This window comes from Schistosoma mansoni, chromosome 1 (assembly GCF_000237925.1).
Source record: "Schistosoma mansoni strain Puerto Rico chromosome 1, complete genome".
NCBI classification, from domain to species: Eukaryota; Metazoa; Platyhelminthes; class Trematoda; order Strigeidida; family Schistosomatidae; genus Schistosoma; species Schistosoma mansoni.
The window spans coordinates 61,317,801-61,341,465 of record NC_031495.1 but is presented as its reverse complement, the minus strand read 5'-3'; the positions used below and the strand labels follow the sequence as shown (position 1 = coordinate 61,341,465).

The window sequence follows — 23,665 nt, the reverse complement described above, 5'->3', positions numbered from 1 at the left end:
TCTTCAGCTTCCTCATTCTCTTTGTTTACTTTTCATAATCGATATAATCCTTACATTGATCTGTCTAATGATCAACTTGAAATGTTTCATTCCAACTGTAATATACATCACTATCATCAGAATTATTGTCAATGTAGTCAGAAACGTTCTCAAAAATCTATAAATGGTAAGAACGAATGTACTTATGGTAAAAATAATAAAGGGGATTTAATGAATTCACAGTACCATTGTAATAATATGAATACTACTGCTAATAATAATAATAATAATAATGAGACAGTAAAGTTTCTGCGAAATTCATTAGAAAAACCTAACACAACAATGCATGGCTGCTTTTATCATCATTATTATAATGATGATCAACCAAACGAAACATCAAATGAAATTATATCGAATGAATACAGTCTAACACCAAATCAACAATCATCAACAAGAACTACAAATAATATACATTTATATTATACTACTGATCAACATATAAATAGCATTGATAATTGTATAAAATCTAGGCACATAAAAGTAAATCCATTAATTGCAGTTAATGTGATCAGTGAAAATTTGCCACATAATAACAGATTTATACCTAATTCAACTATAATCTCATCATTAGCATCAACAACATGTCTGTCATCATTACAAACATCGACTACTACTAAAACAACACCAATAGCAGTAACAATGAATATGTTTGCTTCTACAACAACTACTACTCAATTCACTTCAGTCTCTTGTTGTACACCAATACAATCATCTAGATTATTTCAACAACAATTTCAATCATCCATCGGATTTAAAAGTCCTAATAATTATTTAGCTACAAATAATAATAATAATTCTGATCAATATTATTACACTTATGTAACAATGAAATCATCTGGAACAGCTATTCAGCACAATAATAATAACACGTTTGAAATCTGTGAATAGGTTAAGAACCAATAATGATGATGGTGAAATGTTTTAATATCCTCAGTTATTTTTTTATACATGATTGTGTGTATATGAATGTATGTGTTTCTTTATCTTTAGTAAAATATATTTAATGGCTACTGTGGTGCTAGGCGATTTACTGCAAATCAATGTCCAATAAAATAAATAATTATGCTTTGTACTACTAAGGACTAAGTGCAGTACAGATAAAAGTTGTAAAAGAGTCCGTGATTGGAAAATTTATCAACAAAATTCAGTACACTTCTCTCTTGATAGTTTTTACCTTAGCCCATTATGATAACCTAACCGAGCTAAATTGTTTGGAACATTTACTCCTATTAGTCCAACAGCGCCACGTTTGTCGGGGTACGGTAAAACTAAGAACAACTACTATTAATCCAGTTTCCTTTCAGATTTTTCAAGAACAAATATAGTTTCCGATGCAGACAACCCCCTACACCCTTAGCAGCACTCAAGATCACCTTGTTTACTGTGCATATTTGTACAATTATTTGAAGAAAAAACGATGTGATAATTTTCACGGAAGTGACGTTACATTTATACTGCGAAACTTTTACATCAGAAAGATTTAACCAGTCTTCTATTGTTTACAAGATTTACTTTTACAGTTTTTAAATCGGAATCTCAGTTTACCAGCTGCTTAGAATAACTTCTAAAGATTACGTCATTTGTAAAATGACCGTTTTTTATTTTTTTTTTAAATGATGTGCTTAATTAGAAACAACTCCGCCTGTAGCTCCTCCAGGGGCTACTGCCGGTCCCAAGACCGGGTAAAGGAGGAGGGTTGGGCATGGGGTTAGCGACCCCATCCCGTAGAAAATCAACTCGCTAAAAAAACGCTAACCAGAAAAAATCATTCAAACCATTTAAACTCTGCCCTGGGAGTAGAAGGAAAAATGACGTCTCATGATGAAAGCCGAGTTCCTTCGGAAGTCATGAGGCCGATGCACCTTCTTACAACCAGAGCGACAATTTTTATAGGTACATGGAATGTCCGGACAATGTGGGAGACCAGCAGAGTCTTCCAAATTTCTGCGGAAATGAGGAAATACAACCTGGAAGTGCTTGGAATCAGTGAAACACATTGGACGCAGGTTGGACAACAACGACTGTCTTCAGGGGAACTTCTGTTATACTCCGGTCATGAAGAAGAAAATGCCCCACATACACAAGGAGTGGCACTGATGCTGTCTAGAAAAGCACAAAATGCACTTATAGGATGGGAATCTCATGGACCGAGGATCATCAAAGCCTCCTTCAAAACAAAGAGAGAGGGCATTACAATGAACATTATCCAATGCTATGCGCCGACCAACGACTACGATGAAGACGCTAAAAACCAATTCTACGATAGGATGCAGTCAATCTTCGAGAAGTGCCCAACCAAGGACCTGACCATTCTAATGGGAGATTTCAATGCCAAGGTTGGAAAGGACAACACTGGATACGAAGACATCATGGGACAACATGGACTGGGAGGAAGGAACGAAAACGGTGAGAGATTTGCAAACCTATGTGCCTTCAATAAACTGGTCATAGGTGGCACCATATTCCCACACAAAAACATACACAAAGCCACTTGGATTTCACCGGATCACACTACACAAAATCAAATCGACCATGTCTGCATCAACAAAAAGTTCAGGAGGACGATGGAGGATGTGAGAACCAGAAGAGGAGCTGATATAGCATCCGATCACCATTTGCTGGTCGCCAAGATGAAACTAAAACTCAAGAAGCACTGGACAACGAAGCGGACAACATCACAAAAGTTTAACACGGCCTTTCTTCGAGATGCTGACAAACTCAACGAATTTAACATAGCCCTCAGCAACAGGTTCGAGGCCTTTCATGACCTACTCAATGGAGAGGGAACCACCATAGAGAGCAGCTGGAAAGGTATCAAGAAGGCAATCGTTTCAACATGTCAGGAGGTTCTGGGCCAAAAGAAGCACCATCACAAGGAATGGATCACTGTTGGTACACTGGATAAAATTGAAGCAAGGAGGAACAAGAAGGTAGCAATCAATATCAGCCGAACAAGAGCAGAAAAAGCCAAGGCACAAGCCGAATACACAGAGGCAAACAAGCAAGTGAAGAGGAGCATCAGGACCGACAAACGTAAATATGTGGAAGATTTAGCGATGACAGCAGAAAAGGCTGCAAGAGAGGGAAACATGAGACAACTGTATGATACAACAAAGAAACTTGCTGGAAATTACCGTCAACCAGAAAGACCAGTGAAAAACAAGGAAGGCAAAGTAATCAACGACATTGAAGAACAACGAAACAGGTGGGTAGAACACTTCAAAGAACTCTTGAATCGACCAGCTCCACTGAACCCACCCAACATCGAAGCAGCACCCACAGACCTCCCAATCGATATTGGCCCACCAACAATTGAAGAGATCAGCATGGCCATTAGACAAATCAAGATCGGCAAAGCAGCGGGACCAGACAACATCCTGGCAGAGGCACTGAAAGCAAATGTAACAGCAACTGCAAAGATACTCCACATCCTCTTCAGTAAGATTTGGGACGAAGAACATGTACCAACAGACTGGAAAGAAGGACTTCTCATCAAGATACCAAAGAAAGGCGATCTGAGCAAGTGCGACAACTACAGGGGCATCACTCTCCTCTCAATACCAGGAAAAGTCTTCAACAGAGTATTGTTAAACAGGATGAAGGATTCCGTGGACGCTCAACTTCGAGATCAACAAGCTGGATTTCGTAAGGATAGATCGTGCACAGATCAAATCGCAACTCTACGTATCACTGTGGAACAATCAATCGAATGGAATTCATCACTCTACATCAACTTCATCGACTACGAGAAGGCATTTGATAGCGTGGACAGGACGACACTATGGAAGCTTCTTCGACACTACGGCGTGCCTGAGAAGATAGTCAACATCATACGGAACTCCTATGATGGACTAAACTGCCAAATCGTCCACGGAGGACAACTCACCGACTCGTTCGAGGTAAAGACCGGTGTTAGGCAAGGTTGCCTACTCTCACCCTTTCTCTTTCTCCTGGTGATCGACTGGATTATGAAGACGTCAACATCTGGAGGAATGCACGGGATACAGTGGACAGGCAGGATGCAGCTGGAAGATTTAGACTTCGCGGATGATCTGGCTCTTCTATCACAAACGCAACAACAAATGCAGGAGAAAACGACCAGTGTAGCAGCAGCCTCAGCAGCAGTAGGTCTCAATATAAACAAAGGGAAAAGCAAGACTCTCCGATACAATACAATATGCACCAATCCAATTACACTTGACGGAGAAGCTTTGGAGGATGTGGAAATCTTTACATATCTGGGGAGCATCATTGATGAACACGGTGGATCAGATGCAGATGTGAGGGCGCGGATCGGCAAAGCAAGAGCAGCATACCTACAGCTGAAAAACATCTGGAGCTCAAAACAATTGTCAACCAACACCAAGGTTAGAATTTTCAATACAAATGTCAAGACAGTTCTTCTGTATGGGGCAGAGACGTGGAGAACTACGAAAGCCATTATCCAGAAGATACAAGTGTTTATTAACAGCTGTCTACGCAAGATACTTCGGATCCGATGGCCAGACACTATCAGCAACAAGTTACTGTGGGAGGTAACAAACCAGATTCCAGCGGAGGAAGAAGCGCTGGAAGTGGATTGGGCACACTTTGAGGAAATCACCCAATTGTGTCACAAGACAAGCCCTCACATAGAATCCTGAAGGTCGAAGGAGAAGAGGAAGACCAAAGAACACATTACGCCGAGAAATAGAGACAGACATGAGAAGAATGAACAAGAACTGGAAAGAACTAGAAAAGAAGGCCCAGGACAGAGTGGGTTGGAGAAAGCTGGTCGGCGGCCTATGCTCCATTGGGAGTAACAGGCGTAAGTAAGTAAGTAAGTTAATTAGAAACGCATCTGATTATAAGTCAGATCTAATTTTATTAGGTGGTTGAATATGTGAACTCTACCCTAAGAAGTCGAAAGCTTTATGATTTCTCAGTTCGCTGATTTTCAAAGAAACATCATAGTGAAATACGTCTTGTAAATTCACTAGATATTTTGCTACATACTTACGCCTATTACCCCACGTCAAGGAGCATAGGCAGCCCACCAGCATTGCCCATCCAAACCAGTCCTGAGCAATCCTTTCCGATTCTTTCCAGTTGTTATTCATCCTTTTCATATCTGTTTCTATTCCCCGAGGTAGTGTGTTGTTCGTCCTTCCTCTTTTCTGCTTCCCTTCCGGATTCCAAGTTAGGGCTTGCCTCGTGATGTAGATTGGTGATTTCCTTAATGTATGTCCGATCCACTTCCAACGTCTTTTCCTAATTTCATCTGCAACTGGAATCTGGTTTGTTCTCTGCCACAGAAGGCTGGACAGCGTTAGAGCAACTTTTGAGTGTGTGGAGCATTCTCCTCTTCGTGACCAGAGTACAGCAGCATTTCTACCCGTATCTAGCCTTTGTTGTCCAGCTTTTGATCAATGGGTTTCGCTGATTCCAAGTACTGCCAATTTGTATCTCCTGATTTCCATTGATATCTGACTGATCTTCCCGGTCTCCCACATTGTATGGACGTTTCATGTACCTATAAAGATTGTTGCTCTGGCTGTTAGAAGGGGCATCGGCCTCGTGAATTCCGAAGGATCTTGACTTTCATCCTGAGGCGTCATAATTGTTCCTTCAACTCCCAGGGCAGAGTTTTAATGGTTTGAATTATTTTTTCTAGTTAACGTTTTTTAGCGAGTTAGTTTTCTACGGGATGGGGTCACTAACCTCATGCCTGACCCTCCTCCTTTATCCGGGCTTGGTAACGGCAGTAACTCTAGAAGAGATACAGGCGGAGTTTTTGCTACATACAGCTTCCTATAAAATAATGCCTCAATTTCAAAGTCTAACTTCAGAGATTTCGTTAGGAAATCAGTCAATGATACATTTCTAACAAATTACCCACATTATTATTTAGAAGCAATTGAATTGTGGGTGAAATTCCGATTTAATGCATGTTTGAAGATTCAAAAAATACTTCATTGACGTAAAGTTATTTGAGAGAAGATAAAGTTACTTTACTGCAACAAAACACGACGAAATCTTGATTAAAGCTCTTTTATGGGGAAACCAATGAAAAGTTTAAATTCAAAATTAATGTTACAAGTGTACCTTAGGTATAACACTTCATTACTGGTTTGATCAGCCCAAACCAAACATGGGATCAATCCATGAATGTTGAACCTAGCTGTGAAGGTAGATCCAGACCACCTGGTTAAGGTCCACATGACAAGCATAACCAGTGATCGGAGACGTCGCTTAGAATTGATGGCTGCGGAACAGATGTGTTCACCCTATCTTGATATCCATATACCAGTTGACGAACAAATTTCCTCTTTATTCTCTAATCATCTTGTCTATGCCTAATCTTTTCTGTTGCCAATGAAATTGTTACTGCTTCTACCACTCCGGTATTTCTCTTGATATAGTGTGGTGAGGTTAACCGATTTATTTGCGGGGGTGTACTTTCCTTTTGAGTGAATGACTTATTTGGTGGTGTAAGTACATAGCACATATCCTACAATTAAATTTGTCACGTACTTTAATTAACTTATTTAACAGTGTTATTTGGACAATAACAACTTGTCTATAACTTTGTATTAATATTATTACTATCACGTACATGCCTCATTTTGGCCTTTATAAAATATCATAATTATGGACTTATAACTGTAGAGCCTGATGATGAAGTTATTGAAAACAATTGTTCGCTCAAATATTGTTCATTTTTGAATATTATATGGGGATCTTTAAACTGCTAAGACTTAAATGTAGAGTCTGATTCTTGCTCAGTTAATCAATGCTAAACATGGCTGAAGTTGGCGAAATCCAAGAGAGCTTTTGGATCGATGACGGAAATTTTGTCAGGCACTAACTCATCAGACCCAATGAGACTTCTATAAGCGAACTCATCATATGCAAACAAACAGATTCTATTTGGCCGAATATGATTAACGCAAATGGTTGGTAGACAAAGTTTGACGACTTTATATAAGCTGAGTAGAAATGCAAACATGATATCTTCTCAACCTTCTATTGCCAGGAATTCCCGTTTTCATTGTAGCTACATACTACTTTTCTCTGTCAACATAAGTAGTATGTACCACAATCATAGCTTTTACATTTCCGTTATGTTTACTATCTGATAACAGATCTATGTCACATGTTCATCCACCCTTTTGAGAATTAATCGCATATAACAATGATTGAAAATCGGTTAACAAAAGTTCGTAAATATACTAAGACTATGATTATCTGGTTCAACAGTGATAGTAGATAAAGGAAATTCTATTCAGAATTTCTATACAATTCTTAATAATAACTAATTCTATAGGGAGAAATGAATAATTATTAGTTGTTTCGTGACCTTTGAATTCATTCTTAATTTTCAGCTATACTATTTTGAGGTTGGATATTTTGTTAAAACAAAATCATTTAAATTTCAAAATATTTCTAAAGTCACGAAATCGATCAACGGTTTTCTTATGTAATCTATTCAATTGGAATTTGGATATCAATATTGTGAGCCAATTTTTTAATTGATTGAGTTAATCTGTTTCAAGTTTCTTATCAACTACTCAACGGATTACAATTATGAACAGTGATATGATTGTATAAGATATCAAGTTCAGAAAAAACCTAGTGTCTATTTATGAAATAGAATTTTATAAATGAATTAACACTAGTTAGAAACAAAGAAAATAATGTCTGTCGACAGATGATATGAAGTTACCAAATGATGGCTCCTCATAAGATATTGGAGTAAGTTCCCAAGTTGAATTGATATCAGAAGACAGATAAGCCGTAGAACCGGATTTTTTCTACTACAATACCATGCTTGTGCATAAAGTACCAAGAGGAGTATGATTGAATGTCATAGCTAATTCGTGAGAATCGATTTTGTAGGGTATTCACACCCCACTGGATTAAGACCTCATCCATCGTATCAATCTGTCAGGTCACCTGAATTGTATCACGACTAAAAAAACGCGCAGACACTGAAAACGAATTCCCGAAACAAGTCGGCTTCCGTTTATTCCATCACTGCTAGTTAATTTCTATTAACTAACAATGGAATTTACCGTTAAAATATACTACCAACTGCCACTAATTATAACTGTCTCTGATCCACACAAAATATCGTAAAAACCAATAGAATTATGAATAAAAAAGGTCAGGAAAGTTGACACTTTCCATACTATACTTTATATTTCTAAACAATAAACACAATATAACAATGTTACATAAGAAATTATGAGTCAAAATGTAGTTTAGATCAACTGAATCTCGAAAGTTACTATTTTCATCCAGGAAAGAAACGAAATGAGAAATCTGTGATAGGATTAAGACACAGAGAGTATTCATAATGCTGTACATATAATATACCTATATATATATATATATATATATATATATATATATATATATATTTTAATGGTAAATCTTGCTCAAAGAATATTTATAAACTATTTAGACTCATTTAGAACGCTTCGCATCAAATGTTTTTTATAAGAGAAAATATCACCTTCCCAAGGAGTTATAGTACCATTCTCACATACCCAGATTTCTTTTGCAACCTAAAAAAAATGAAAAAAAAACAGTAAACATCGAAATTTTTTTCAAATAAAACTTATTTGACCCCCGCCCCAAAAAAAACATTAAACATTTTCAATATCCTCAACACAAAATATATCGTATTATATTTATCCTACTCACTGCCTTCTCGTGGCATTAGTGTTGTTTACGAAATCGAGAGGACGAAAAACGAATGTCCGGCCCTTTAACCGGGTTGATGGACACGGAAAGTCCACCTAGGGGAGTTGAAAAACCCTGATTCAAAACCAATGGTTCACATGGGCTCCAGTATCCTGAGGGAACAAATGGCGTATGAATCAATCGTTGGTCACCGGCTACCATGGGACTGCACCTCCTCACGATGCTCCACTGCCTTATGGATCAGACTTTTAAGTCGAAGGCTCCGGGTGTGGACCCCTAAGAAAACCACCTGCTTCAGTTTGGACACCTGGTCAGTATCACAACGCTCACAAATCATATGAGATTTGTGCGGCGCATATGTATCTGGTGTCCCTTCGTACCACTATTTATGTGTTCAAATAAATAAAACTAATAATATATATGAAAACGAATGATGATTGATACAAGAATTTGTTGAATAGATTTCCATGTAAACTGTGTAAAATTATAAAGATAACAAACTCAAAATTGGGATTTTAGTTTAAAGATTGAATAATCTATTTGTAATCACAAAGTAATTAGTTCTAAAAATATTTTAGATGGTTCGCTTACAACAGTCTGATACTCTTTTATCAATATGGGTGGTCTAAAGTCAAATTAATATGTAAAGAGAACTGAAATTATTCATTATGCTTTAACAATTTCTCAATACATTTCACTGAAATCGTTAATCACAGTTTCGACAATTCGATTTCAAGTATATGTGCAAGGAAATCAACGTTTAAGTAATTATTTGACAGTCATAAAAGTGGATGTAACTTGAATAGAAGGTATGTAAAATTACACTGCAAAAATGACATGGTATTGAAAAGGTGATGTACGTGAGTCAAAAGTGCAGGGTTGTTTATCCCACAAAATCAAGAACACAGTAGTCTTTTTGTAAAACAATGTGTCACAACTGTTACTTTAACTCTATTGCAGTGATCGATTTCATATTACAATAAAGACTGCACGAAGTTACAATGCTTTCAACATTCGTTTCACGTAGTTCTAGCAAGTGAAGCAGATCGACAAAAGAGCAGTAAGACTGAAAGTAGAAAATTTCAGGTACAGAATTGAAGTGATATTTCATATTCATTAATGCTATTTTCTATATACAGGCATTAGAAAAATCAATCCAGGAGAGTAATGAACATTTCTTTGACCTGAAGGATTTCTGGTGAGAACGGTAAATTTCAAAAAGTACAGAGTGAATAACACAACGCTTGAAAATACTTTTTGATTAGTTTTAATTAGTTGTCCATAATGATTTGGTACGATGAGATCACCCGTAATAATCCAGTTCCTTATGAAGTCTATTCCTCAGTAAACAGAGTTAGAACTTGTGATATAAGTAACATGATCACCGAATGATATTTATGGTAAAAATATAAGTGATGGCTAAATAGTTTTACTACTCGATTTTTAATCAGTAGGTGGGATGGTTTAAATAATTTTACATAGACTTCATTTTTTTGGAGAAATAGACGGCTGCCTTGTAGTATCTTGTTCTATATTTTATTCTGAATGCCCACTATTGTAGTGGTATGATGATATTATCGAAATATACAACCCGGATAACCCTGTACATAATTTTCGACTTAATTCGCGTTAGTAAATGACGGAATAAGTCAAACATGAGAATGAATTTTGGACACGTATATTTCGTACACTCGTTGATCAAGACAGAAAATCAGGGAAACGAAGTGAAGAAAGCAAAGAGGGGGAGAGAGAAGCGAAGCGGAGAAGGCAAGTGAACCAACTTCATGTGGACTTGACATAGGATGAGATATAACAACCCCATAGTCAAGTATATAAAAGTACGCTTTGGAAATAAGCTATATTACTACATTTAATATACTGACTGTAGTCAAAGATAGCATCAAGTTTCAAAAAGGAAAGAAAACTCAAAGACATACCTGAGATATGAGCCTAAAGTCATGGCTAACAAGTAGTAGACCACCTTCGAAATTATCAATAGCTTCAGCTAGTGAGTCTATTGTTTCAATATCTAAATGATTTGTAGGCTCGTCAAGTAGCAAAAGATGAGGAGCTTTTTGAGCAAGCCATGCAAATATAATCCGACATCTTTGTCCATCAGATAATGTACGAATAGGGCATACCTGAAATTATATAAACGTCTTATAAATTACTTACAAGAGAAAATAGTCAACTGGTCACTCATGTTATAAACCAATATAAATAGTGGCACAAATGTATGTTACACTAAAGTGCCATGCCATATAAGAAATAAAATTACTGATAAACCTGTATACGATAGTTGTTTCACCATACAATCGTAGGAATCAAGAGCAAATAAGCCTTATTTATTGTACCTAATTACATTTCATTAACCTTGTTCAAGTTAGACTGATGTTTAGAATGCTATAATAATTCTTTAAGACAAATTTTTTAACAGCGTATGCGTGTGTACATATACGTACAGTAGAACATTCGTCTTTGGTAGAGTCCACTTATAATAACAAAAACTCTAAATGATGATAGTATGGTAGTTATTCTGTTTAACCCTGCTTCAGTTTGGGCACTCGGGAAGTATCCCAGCCCTCATAAAAATGGAATGATTTGTGTCGCGTATATCTGTCTGGTGCCTCCTTTACCTATGTTTATGTGTTTTGATGATAATATTCTGTTTAAAACCCAGAATATAATACTTAAATACTATTAGTTTGACGTTATGGGAACTTAAAAAAGTACTGATTTGTTTTCACACCTAGATAACCGACCTAAGTATGTTTATTTGAATTTGCTCTATTTCTAAACTGAAGGGAACACTAGTTCGACCTCTATTGTGAAACCTTATACAATATAAAAATAAAGCTACCTAATTAGTCTGGCAAAAGTAGTATGCCGAAACAGTGAATATGCACTACACGTCACACCTGTAAAATATGATTTTATGCTTTAAAATCAGATAAAAAATAAATCCAAAGTATAAGATAAGCATTAAACTATTAGTTCGATAAGTTGGCAAACCAACTAATAATAGACTACTAGTTTTTAAAATTTGATGTTATTTATTTGCATAATAATCATGATTTTGACAACAGTTATTCCGTTGGAAAGAAACAAATTCATATATTCATTTTAAAAAGATGTTTACAACTTGAAAGCATAAATCCACCCAACCAAATAAATTACTGAGTGGGAACATTAAAGAAAATCTAATATGTCCAAATAAACAACTAACTTGTTGAGGCCCTGACAAACCGTAACGTCCAAGTAATTTTCTCATATCATCACGTTCCTTAATTTCCGGATAACACTGCATCATCCAATCGACTGGACTCATATTAATATCCAACATCTCATGTAGATGCTACGGAAAGAAATGAAATATTAACAATTTTAAACTATGCTAATTATGCTTTCTAAAGCATATTTTCACTTTTAACTAAAGATAAGATAAAAATGAATAGCCTCCCACCTGATGATAACGACCCATACGAACATGTGAATGTCGACGAACAAGACCATCAGTCGGATCCAACTGTAATGAATTAAGCACAAGATAAATTGACTCAAGAAATATGTAATATATGTTAAAACACTATGGTGATTTATCTACATTTCAAAAAAAACTTTATAATGTAAATAAGTATCTAAAAAATTAACTATAATGCCTACCTCAGCAGCGACTAATTTTAACAAAGTTGATTTCCCTGCACCGTTCGGACCGACTAAAGCAACGCGACGATCTAAATCGATGGCCAAATCAATGTTACGATAAATCCAAGGCTACAAAACACAATTTTTAAGGTTGAGAGTAAAAAACAGAACGGATCTAAGCTTAAAAATAATAGAAAATTCAACTTGATACACATAGCTGAGAAACTAATTTGATCTAATCCATCCATTTAACTTGGATGTGTATACATTATGATAAACGCTTACACCTTTTCCAGCTGTTACAGATGAATAGACATAAATATATTGTTGGAATTAATCTAAATGCTTACAAAACACTCCATTTCTGTCAAAATAATTAGACTACAACCACTTTATTTCAACCGGAAGCGTTAGTGGTAATTGAAAAAAAAAACATTTTTTAAACTGGAGAAAATTATTAATGAAAATAAATCACTTTACACAGTGATTGATATAACCACAATTTTCTTTCAATTATTTTAAAATATCCAACTAAACGATATTGAGTCCCTCGACTGACCAGACAATAATCCTGCAGTCCTCACTGTGTTTTTATTAAGTGACAAACAACCATCAATATTTCACGCTTTCATTATTTGCTTGTCAGGTTGAAGTTAGTCAGTCAGCTACAACGTAGGACCAGGCACATATATGCATCGGTCCAAGTTGCCACACGTCGTTAGCACAACAAGATGATCACCAAATTCATAGAAGCAGTTACTTCAATGGTAGCAATATATAAAAAGAAGGATTGCACATAAGGATATAATACAGGTTGAAGTAAACATTATCTGTCGATGACATTGGATGTGAGAAAGAAAGTATTAAAAAGTGAAAAGTTCATTATTTCTTAACTGACTAAAAAAGGTATATTAGTCTCGCGTATCCCTACAAAAATAGAAGCACTTGTTGCACTATAAACCATTTTATTTAAGGTCAAATATTATATTTATATGATAGGTTGTTCACATCACTAATTAAATTTCGCTTGTATACGAGAGTCTTAAGGTCTCATTTTATCTTTTATGTCCATTAGTGAGTACCACTACACTAGATGCTAGAAATACGCTATGGTTATAATTAAAACAGACCCAAAGAATCATTTATTGAATAACCGGACTTTCCTATATTCCAGTGTAAATTGTAATAGCATTTTTGCCCACCCATTCATAATTTTGTGGATATGTTTTCATTGTAAATTAGTATGATAGGCTGAAAAGGGGTTTGACTAAATTGAATAAATGGTAGTTCACTTTTGTTATGAAGACTTATAAACAAACAATACCCAGGGATATATGATGAAGGTACTTTAAACAATAATCATTAGTCATATGGTTGAATAAGTTAAATGTTACCGTTTAATAGAAAATGCATTATGTAAGAAATGCTAAGATCAGCTAAAAGTCGTTAGAATAATATTTAGTCTTACCTTATCTGGTCCATATCGAAAGCTAACTTGGTGAACTTGAATAACAGGTGGTGGTATTTTCCCAGGGTCAGGAAAGTAGAATGTTAGAGTCTTATCTCCCTCAACACGTTCAGCTAAACCGCCAGCTACCATTTTCTGTAAAACTTTCTCTTTGCTTTGTGCCTGACGTGCCATTTTTTTGTTTCCATGTCCAAACCTAGCTATGTAGTCCTAGAAATTAAAAGAGGTTAGAGCAAAATACTATTAGGCTTCTTAACTATGCAGTTCGCTAAACCTAAAATTGAAGTCCCTAATCGACGAATAAAGAAAGCAATGAAAGTTTGGATGAATTCGAAAACTCTTGACTTGATATTTTAACCTACCTTCATCGAAGCAATCTGATCTTGTTCCCACTTGAACCGCTTCATTTGATTTTCCTCCAACTCGGACCTAGTGCGCACATACTGATCGTAGTTACCCTGAATAAAAAGTTTAATACCAAAAATACTTATTAAATATTTTAGCTACTTATATACGTTGAAGTAGTAGGTATTAAGTGCTAATCAGTTATAAACAACGTAGATCGTTTCAGGTTGTTATACTACATTAGCACGAGACAAAATTATTCATGGGAAAATCTAAGGGTAGTTGTCGTCGCAACAGTATCAGTAGTAGTAAAAAAGCTAAATTATAGGATATATCTATCGGATATCCTCACATATATATAATTCTCGATACATTATACGGTTCGATGAAAGCCATATCATAATCTTTCAGCCGTAGTTAGTACAGGTTGTCCAAGCCAATTGCTATGGCTTATAATTAACATAAACCCTTCCGGAGAAAACACTGCTCTACTGTCTACATCACCAACACGAAAAAGCGAAACACTTTTTTATTTGACAAAATTCATGGAAAGGTAGGACAATTTCAGTAAACGATTGTACGATTTTGCAATTTATTGTGCCAATGTTCATGTGTTCAAATAAATAATACAATTTATTAATTATGCTTACGTTACATTGTAAATTATAAATTAAGTCAGAAATTTTAAAGAATCATTTGACCGATTTGCGTACAGACCAACGGTTTAGAAACGCTTCGCAACCCGATGAATGACTACTTATACACATAACACAGGAATATATATACGTGGACCCAAAATAAAACTACCTAGATGGAATTTTAGATTGTGTAAATAAAATGCCAAATAAGAGTATATGAGTGTTAGTTTAGATAAAACGGTGATATATATTCCTACTTGTGATCGATACTACCATAAATGAATATATGTAAGAACATAAAGGAGTTAAAATACTATGAGTAAAAGGAAGTCCAAACAAATCCATAGGTATACTATATAATTGGAGAAAAAAGTGAACTTACACCGAAATAGGTCAATTTCTGCTTGTTCATCAGAATAATGTGGTTACAAACACCATTCAAAAAATCTTGTGAATGTGATATTACAACTAAACACCGTGGATAATTGACTAGCTGACGTTCTAACCAAACGCAAGCATTCAAATCCAGATGATTTGTTGGTTCATCCAGTAGCAGTAATGCGGGACGAACAAATAAAGCTCGAGCTAAAGCGATTCTCATCCGCCAACCACCACTAAAATGACGAACCTATAGAACAAATGTTTGTATAAGATCAACTTTTGAACTATAAAATAATTGGGTTTTACAGAATTCACAAACGATTCAATTCACTTTAAGTCTTACTTCTTTCTTTTGCATTTCAGAGGTAAATCCTAAACCATGAAGAAGTTCGGCTGCTTTTGCTTCAGCTTTGTCCGCATCTAAATGGTCTAAACGTTGATAAACCTCTAGTAAACGTTCATGTGTTTCTAAAATTGTGAGATTTGAAAAAATAATGTAAGCAAGCGTTGATTTTCGTATATAACGAGAACAACTACCAGCCTTAAATAGTCATTACTGTACAAACCAAAAAAAACACTACGTAAAGAAAAATTTACCTTGGCACGTTTACAAAATACATGTGATTTATTATGCCATATATTGTTTGAGCAATAGATATGTAAGCTATGCAAAGTCGATACCAGAATGAATTTGCATACTACTCATGAATAGTAGGTCTTTTGAATCATATTAGGTCGATACTACTCATTTAGATTATATGAACTATACTAGTTTATGATAAGAAATGCTTGACAAGAGTTGAGTGCGAATTACGAAATGCATGGATATTTCGTATAATAAATTTATTTATTTAAACGCATAGTCAGTCAGTCAGTCAGTTACAACGTAGAACTTCGTACGTACGTACACCAGTTCGAGTTGCCATACCACATTAGCACAGAGATGAAGTTGTCAATTCAAATCCCATAGTGGTAGAAGTAGTAAGAGTATAAGCAGTAAACCGAAAGATTAGGGTTTGAAGATGTTATTCAAGGAGTATAATCCAATGAGATAAATTTGTAAAGAGAAAAAGGATAGGGACATGAAGAATTCAGAAGATTAGAATTTGGCAGAACACAAAGAGTGGATGTACCTTCGCCATTGCAAACGATTTTAAGCCATGTCATTCAAGGTCTCTAACCATCGGTTGCTATCATCTTGCGAATCCCAACCAGGTAGTCTACACCTACCAACATGGCTCAGTCCACTTGTCAGCGACTTCATGGATTTATGCCACGTTTTGGTCTGGCCGACCCTAGCTTTCTTCCGACCTACTCCTACACCATAAAGCATTGCACGTAGGGGCAGTCGGTGGTTGGGCATACGTAACACATGTCCCAGCCATCTCAACTGATGAAGTTTCACTACTTCATTGATCGATTTGCCATCCTTACCTAGTACCCGTTTCCTAACAACTGCATTACTTACCCGGTGGTCCCAGGATATACGAGCAATGCGTCGAAGACACCTATGATCGAACACTAGCAGCCTACGAATATCCTCTACTCTTATCGGCCATGTTTCACTGCCATAAAGTAGGACGGAACGGACTGCTGCATAGTAAACCCGTACTTTGGTTGCTAGACGGATATCTCGCCTACGCCATAAATGGTGCAAGTTGGCGAAAGCTAGGCGAGTCTTCTGTATCCGTGCTGAGATTTCGTCACACACCAGACCACAAGGGCTGATGAGACTCCCAAGATAAGTGAAGCGGTCAACACGCTCAACTACTTCACTCCCTATCATTAGTTCAAGTGTCGATGCAACCCAATCCTGAAGTAACATTTTGCACTTCGAGGGAGAGAATCGCATCCCGAACGTGCCTGCATTGTCGCTTATAGTGGTCAGAAGACTCTGCATTTTGTCAGCGTCTTCACCGAATAAAACTACGTCGTCAGCGTATTCTAAGTCAATAAGTGAATCTCCCGGTAAAAGTTCAACTCCAGGAGATTGAGATGATGAAAGTGATATCTCTAAAAGCATGTCAACGACAAAGTTAAACAAGAATGGGGAGAGTGGACAGCCCTGACGAACACCACTTGAGGTAACCAATTCTGATGACAGTTCGCCATAGGCTCTAACTCGACCAGTTGTGTTCGAGTAGAGAGCCTTTATGAGGTTAATGTACTTCTTTGGTACTCGTTTCACTGACAAACACTGCCATAGAACCTCACGATCAACGGAGTCAAATGCCGCCTTAAGGTCAAGAAATACTACTATTGTGGGACGTCTGAATGTATGTCTATGTTCTAGGACCTGACGTAGAGTGAATATCTGGTCTATGCAGTCACGTCCAGGTCGGAAACCAGCCTGGTTTTCTCTAGTCTGATACATGCAAGCACCAGATACATATGCGCCGCACAAATCAAATGAGATTTGTGTGAGGGCTGTGATACTGACCAGATGCCCGAACTGAAGCAGGTGGTTTCCTCAGGGGGCCACATCCGGAGTCTTCGACCTAAAGGTCTGATCCATAAGGCAGTGGAGCATCGTGAGGAGATGCAGTCCTACGGTAGTCGGTGACCAACGATTGATTCATACGCCATTTGTTTCCTCAGGATACTGGAGTTTATGTGCACCATTGGTTTGGAATCGGGGTTTTCCAACTCCCCTAGGTGGACTCACCGTGTCTACCAACCCTATTAAAGCGCCGGACATTCGTTTTTCGTCCTCTCAATTTCATAAAAAACACCCCGCCACGGGAAGGCAGTGAGTAGGACTTCCCTGGCAGAGGCTATATACGCGTGGCCATGTGAGAGCGTTTCGAGGGAGAGAGGAATCTCCCCACCCTCGGACTTACATCAACTTGCCATTCAGGACGACTGGGGATCGTGGGTAATTGAAGTGTGGCTGAAGGCCAGTTGAACTGATCCCTAAAGTGTTCTGCCCATCGATCCAATCTCCTGGATTGAGAATGAATGACATGTCCATCTTTGTCTGAGATAATTTTGCTAATAGTTGGGTTCCTAATGCCGGTTTCTTTAATAAGTCTGAATAGCTATCTGCTGTTACCTATTGCCGCTGCCTTTTCCATCTCTCTTGCTTTCGCTACCCACCACTGTTCACGATCATTGCGTAGGCTTCTTATTAGCCTGTGATTTAGCTGACTCCGCCCTTCGTTATGTTCAGAGCCAGGTGGGATGAGTTTTCGAGCGTCTATCAGTGCGGTAGATGCTGCCGAGACCCATTTTTCTCCCTGACCTTATGGCTTACCTTACTAGCGGATATCACTGCTGTTCCCACAGCTTTTCGGATGTCATTCCACGCTGCTTCGGGGTGGGCACAACTTACATGTCTGTCTAACTGTTTTTCCAGTTGTTCCTGAAATATATTCTTAGCTTGCTTATCATTAAGTAGAACCCTTAGAGGCTTCCCTGCAGTGTGTTTCCTGTGTCCAGTAAGACGCAGACAGATACGTGCTCGCACTAGAGCATGATCTGAATCTAAACATGTGCCCCAGAATGATCGACAGTCTTCTATCGAGCCCCTCCATCGGTGGCTGATAGTGATGTGATCTAATTGGGTCCAACGTTGGGACGAATTCGGGGGTCGCCATGTCAAAAGATGTTTTTCCTTATGCTTAAAGTTAGTAATTGCAAGAAACAGGCGGTTATCTGAGCACAGCTGCAACAGACGGTCGCCATTATCTGTTCTTTTAGCCACGACACCATAAGATCCACCCAGGTGTCTTTCCCTTTCACTTAGTTTACCTACTTGAGCATTAAAGTCACCAGCCACTATTACTACATCAGAACGCCTAGCTTTTCGGAGAAGGTCAGAAAGTTTCCTGTAAAACTCATCTTTTATATCGTCTGAGCTGCAGTCAGTGGGAGAGTAGGCAGAGACAACGAAGAGGCAACGACGGGTTTCCCTATCTTTCCGAGTCCTTACTGATCCGTTTAGTCGGACAGCGCATAGACGACTGTCTACTGGGATCCAGTCTAAAAGAGCTAGTTCTGCCCTAGGACTTAATGCTGTACCTACTCCAGCGAGGCCACGGGAAGCAGCATCAGGGCTTCCAGATACACGAAGCGTGTATCGAGATTGTTCTTTATTTTGATTAGGTGAGGTCAAATGAATGACGCTACTCGGATCTTGTATGCGCGTTTTGGAGACGCAGCACACATCGATGGTGTAAAATTCTAGAGTCCTAGCTAAGGAAGCCTGTTGTCCTATTTGGCACAATGTTCGGACATTAAAAGTTCCTATATGTAGTTTGGAGCGTGGTTTCAGGAAACCAGGAATAACGTTCCGTGTACTCGAATCGTTTGCCCTAGCGGTGAGAGGTGATAAAAGAGCGTGAGAAGAGTTAGTCGTGGAGATAAGAGAGTTATTAGCAGGTGTAGGGAGGATTTGAATGTGACCAACTTGGTCTCTAGTGTAGTTACTGGTATGAGGGCTAATATCACTTCCCGACTGCCCACACCGTGGAAGAGTTATTCTTGAGGGACCTGAAAAGGAAGTTGGATTAGTGTTAGTCTTAACGACCTGGGAGCGTGACCGCAGAGTTCAAGGGATAACTGCTTGAGGCCGGTCACGCACGGCCTTTTTGTGGGGGATTTTTGCGTTAGCTCTGTTCTTTAAAGGACCTTACCGCCGGAGACGGAAATCCGTGGGATAAGGCGAGGTGTGCATTTTTGGGGTCGGCCTTTTTTAACCCCTTCCTTCCTTGTGAGAAGGCAGCATCGTTGCAGATGCTGGTTGTCCGAGGGAAACACCTTACTGCTATCACACCCTTCTGCAGTCAGCAGTACGACTTCGCCCTCAGACCTTGAGTTGCTGCTTTTAGTCTTATCGTTCCCCAATCGACCTGCCTGGCATGGTGGAACCTATAGGAATATGTGTTCCAGCCAATATAGCTCGGTTGGGTCATCACAATAGGCAAGCCCGATCACCATGTCAAGGCAGTAGCTACGGTCGGTATGTTATCGGTTTTACTAGTTTTTTGTGCAATTACTGTGGTAATATCCAGCAATATGAACAGTTAATCTTTGAACTTCCTACTTAATGTTCATTGACTGACGTATGAATATCTACTCAAAAAGTATTATTTATTTTTGTGGCGTTACTATACTCTCTAAGCCTATATACAGAAAAAATAAACCGGAAATAGACGAATACCTTAAAAACAAAAGCACTGAATTAAGATGAATTAAACAAAGATCTTTTAGTCTTACCAGGATCATCATCTAATGCCAATTGTGCAGCTTCTTTTTCTAAACGTACACGTTCTTCGTCAACTTCCATTACGCACTCCAATGCAGTTTTGTTTGTTGGTGTCATTTCACGTTGCAACAGAAAAATATCAACGTGAGGTGGTACAGGAAGTTCTCCATTGGCTATTACAGCGAGAAGAGTAGATTTGCCACAACCATTTGGGCCAATCAATCCATATCTGAAATATAATAAGTACGGGATTTACATTTATACATGTAAATAACAATTTGTTAGTTTCATAGATCCCAACTACAGAGTTTTATACGACTTAAAGATCGCTTATTTGGCTTTCATAAATTCAATAAATAGAGTTCCGAAAAATGACTCCAAGACCAAACATAACAACCGTTTTTAACAATATATGACAGTAACTTGAAGGAATCAGTGTACAGTACATCTAAACCAGAAATTAGTAAGATACGTGTGGGATCTGTTTTACAGATAATATCTACAATACAATTTTCGTTCAATGATGAAAAACTGCTACTTTTGTTAGTTTTTTAAAATTAGCAAAACGTCAATTAGCATATTTGTATTATATGTTAAGTGTATGTACGAGTCGAAATAGTTTATTTTTGAAGTCTCTTTCTCATACAATATTATCTGCAATCCATGGTTGGAAATGGTGCGTGACATGGTGCAAATTTAGTCGCAGCGACGTAGTTGAATTCATTGTCGTCCCATAAAAATCTAGTATCATCCTGACTTGTGTTTGATTTGATTGGGTCCAAACATACTGAAAATACTGACAATATGGGAACGGATCGACGTGACCGAATGTAGACTGGAATCATTGTAGACAGCGACGCGTCCAAGTAAGAAGAGAGCAATGACTTCGTATTTATATTTGAAGTACAGCATTAAATCGGTAAACATCATATATACTGTATTTTACATGGCGTAGCAACAAGTGAGAGGTGAGCCATGTGAAACTAAAACCTCACAAAAGCCAATAATATCGGTAAGGAAGGGTATAATAATATTCAATTTCATTTGTTTGTTTTTTTTACTATAATTTTAGATTTCTATTACAGTCAAAATTAATTCCAATCCGTGTTCATTTTACCTGTTGATGAAACATGAAAACTCGGGGTGACATATTCATTCTAGCTCCTACTTGAATGACTGGTGATATATAACCTAGTAATGTGACACCTATTTCAACGGTAAATCAAGCTAGCATTCATATACATATCTTCCTGACTAATCTATTAGAGATATAAACCGAAAAAAAAGTATATGTACAAAAAAAGCTAGTTGAGACAGCCTTTCTAAAAATTTTTAATCAACTGACATATCTCAAACTATTCATTTGACCATACATAAAAATCTAGCGAATATATGCACAAGATTACTACTATGAGTGGAGAAAAAAATCACAGATTTTTCAACTTCATTAAGATACCACCAAAACGACCAGATCGAATGGGCTCAGAACTTGGATTCTCAAAATGCATGGTTTGGTAATCTCAGAAACCGCTTGTTAGATTTAGATGGAATATTCAATAGTATCTCCGTTACTGTATAAAACCAAATAAGTCCATAAAGAACTTTAAAATCAAACATATTTAGGAAACATTATGTAAGCAGATGAATCATAATACAAGGCAATAGTAAACCAAATAACAGACCTTTGACCATTGTTTAATTCCAAACGAGTATCAGCTAATAAAGCTTTCCCATGAAAAGTGATACTTAAGTTTGAAAACTGCACATCTCTAGCTTCAGGATGAGAGGCTAGGACTCCAGTAACAGACCGATAAGCGGCAACACGTTCACTAACAAGATCCAAGCATTCCAAAGTTTCAACTAACGACTGGTGTACTTCCTTATTTTCGTCATCACTACCTAAATAAAAATTCCAAAAATAAATCCATATACACGAGGACTCATTAGTCAATAGTAACAGTAGTAGCGGTATCAGTGATAGTAAAATATACGACAGAGCAAGTGATCTGAGGATGAATTCACGGAGAGGTAGGAAACAGTTAGGAAAATCAAGATCTATAAATAAATGAATGCATCTGTGCATCAGCGACCGACAACTAGTCAATTTGTGTATTTTGATTTTATCCTTGATTTTGAATTTAGTAACCCATATTAATTAAACTAAAATATAGGTGCATATATTAATCATTTAGTGTGTATTCAGTCTGTCAGTGGTCTAATTTTTTGGAATATACGATGACGAAATTCCCAGGTCGTTTCCGTGGCAAATTATGGTCAAATAAAACTTTCTTTATTTGCAATCCCAACAGCTGAAGCTAAAGTGAAATCAAAGATGAGTTTTTCCAAAGGTCTTCTGGCTTCCAAACCGTCAAGTTAGATGTAGTAACTGAAACGACCGTAAGTAAAATAGTGTGGCACAATGGTGAGTTAATAACAGTCATACTATATTCGCGCAGTGCGATGAAGCCAGCAAGATAGATAACGAAGTAGTTGAAGGAACCGTAATAGTGGTGACAATGAGACTAAACACTGAAGAATATTGGTTAAATAAAGAAACGATTTGATGAGTACGTTAACTAGTCACTAGAAGCTGGTCTTTGATGTTTTACGTAACGTTGCACTATACGATGTTTCATATTATTCTGCAAAGTGACCTGATGAGAAAAAGGTTAATAATTACTTTACTGAGTCAGAGGTTGAAAACATTAGATTTTAATCTTCTGGGACTGTCAATTCGACACATCAAAATGAATGAACAGGTAACTGAACACAAAAATGATCATCAAGCGATTAAAGTATAGAAGTTAACGTCCAATCATGCTAGTACGAAACGAAAGTAAATGGATCCTAGTTTACCGCACCATAAATAATCGTCTTGGGAAATGACTCGACATACTAGGACCCAAACACTACTAAACGAACTTACCCACGAAGTCATCATCACGTGTCTGATCGTGATTCGAAGATTGAGATACGAACCCATTTTGAGGGGTAGGATTTGTATTCTTATCAGTCTTTACATCACTATCGTTGTCTAAAACAGTTGGTACTGACCGCGTTTGCTTTTGATTTCGCTTTTTGACCGCGTCTTTCTTTGCTTGAGCCTTTTTCTTTTTATCCTCGGATGGCATATTTTCTCTTTACAAACGACTTGTTCCAAAAGTAACGGCAAGTGACTCTTCACAGGAACGCCGATTGGGAATATATATTGGATACAAGGTAACTCACCAAAAGAGCGAATACCTGATGATGAGA

The 23,665-nt window shown here is 37.4% G+C and overlaps 2 protein-coding genes across 2 annotated transcripts in view; one reads left to right on the top strand and one right to left on the bottom strand.

The window, feature by feature from the left end:
- Smp_144270 (hypothetical protein) overlaps nucleotides 1-927 on the top strand; it is a gene marked incomplete at both ends in the record, with an annotated part of 23,975 nt that extends 23,048 nt beyond the window's left edge. The window contains 2 exons of the mRNA XM_018795101.1: nucleotides 1-166; nucleotides 281-927. The exon at nucleotides 1-166 is cut by the window's left edge and continues 203 nt beyond it. Coding sequence (XP_018649447.1) covers nucleotides 1-166; nucleotides 281-927 — 813 coding nt within the window. The remainder of the gene's footprint in view (nucleotides 167-280) is intronic.
- A 7,277-nt stretch (nucleotides 928-8,204) lies between these two features.
- Nucleotides 8,205-23,654, bottom strand: Smp_040540 (putative atp-dependent transporter). The gene is made up of 12 exons (XM_018795100.1): nucleotides 23,337-23,654; nucleotides 22,093-22,309; nucleotides 20,422-20,639; nucleotides 15,548-15,672; nucleotides 15,206-15,451; nucleotides 14,203-14,298; nucleotides 13,841-14,050; nucleotides 12,391-12,501; nucleotides 12,191-12,253; nucleotides 11,954-12,082; nucleotides 10,665-10,868; nucleotides 8,205-8,588 (listed from the first exon to the last, which is right to left on the bottom strand). Exons 1-12 carry the CDS (start codon nucleotides 23,539-23,541, stop codon nucleotides 8,478-8,480), a joined length of 1,935 nt encoding a protein of 644 aa, XP_018649446.1. The 5' UTR covers nucleotides 23,542-23,654; the 3' UTR covers nucleotides 8,205-8,477.
- Nucleotides 23,655-23,665: the final 11 nt, after the last annotated feature.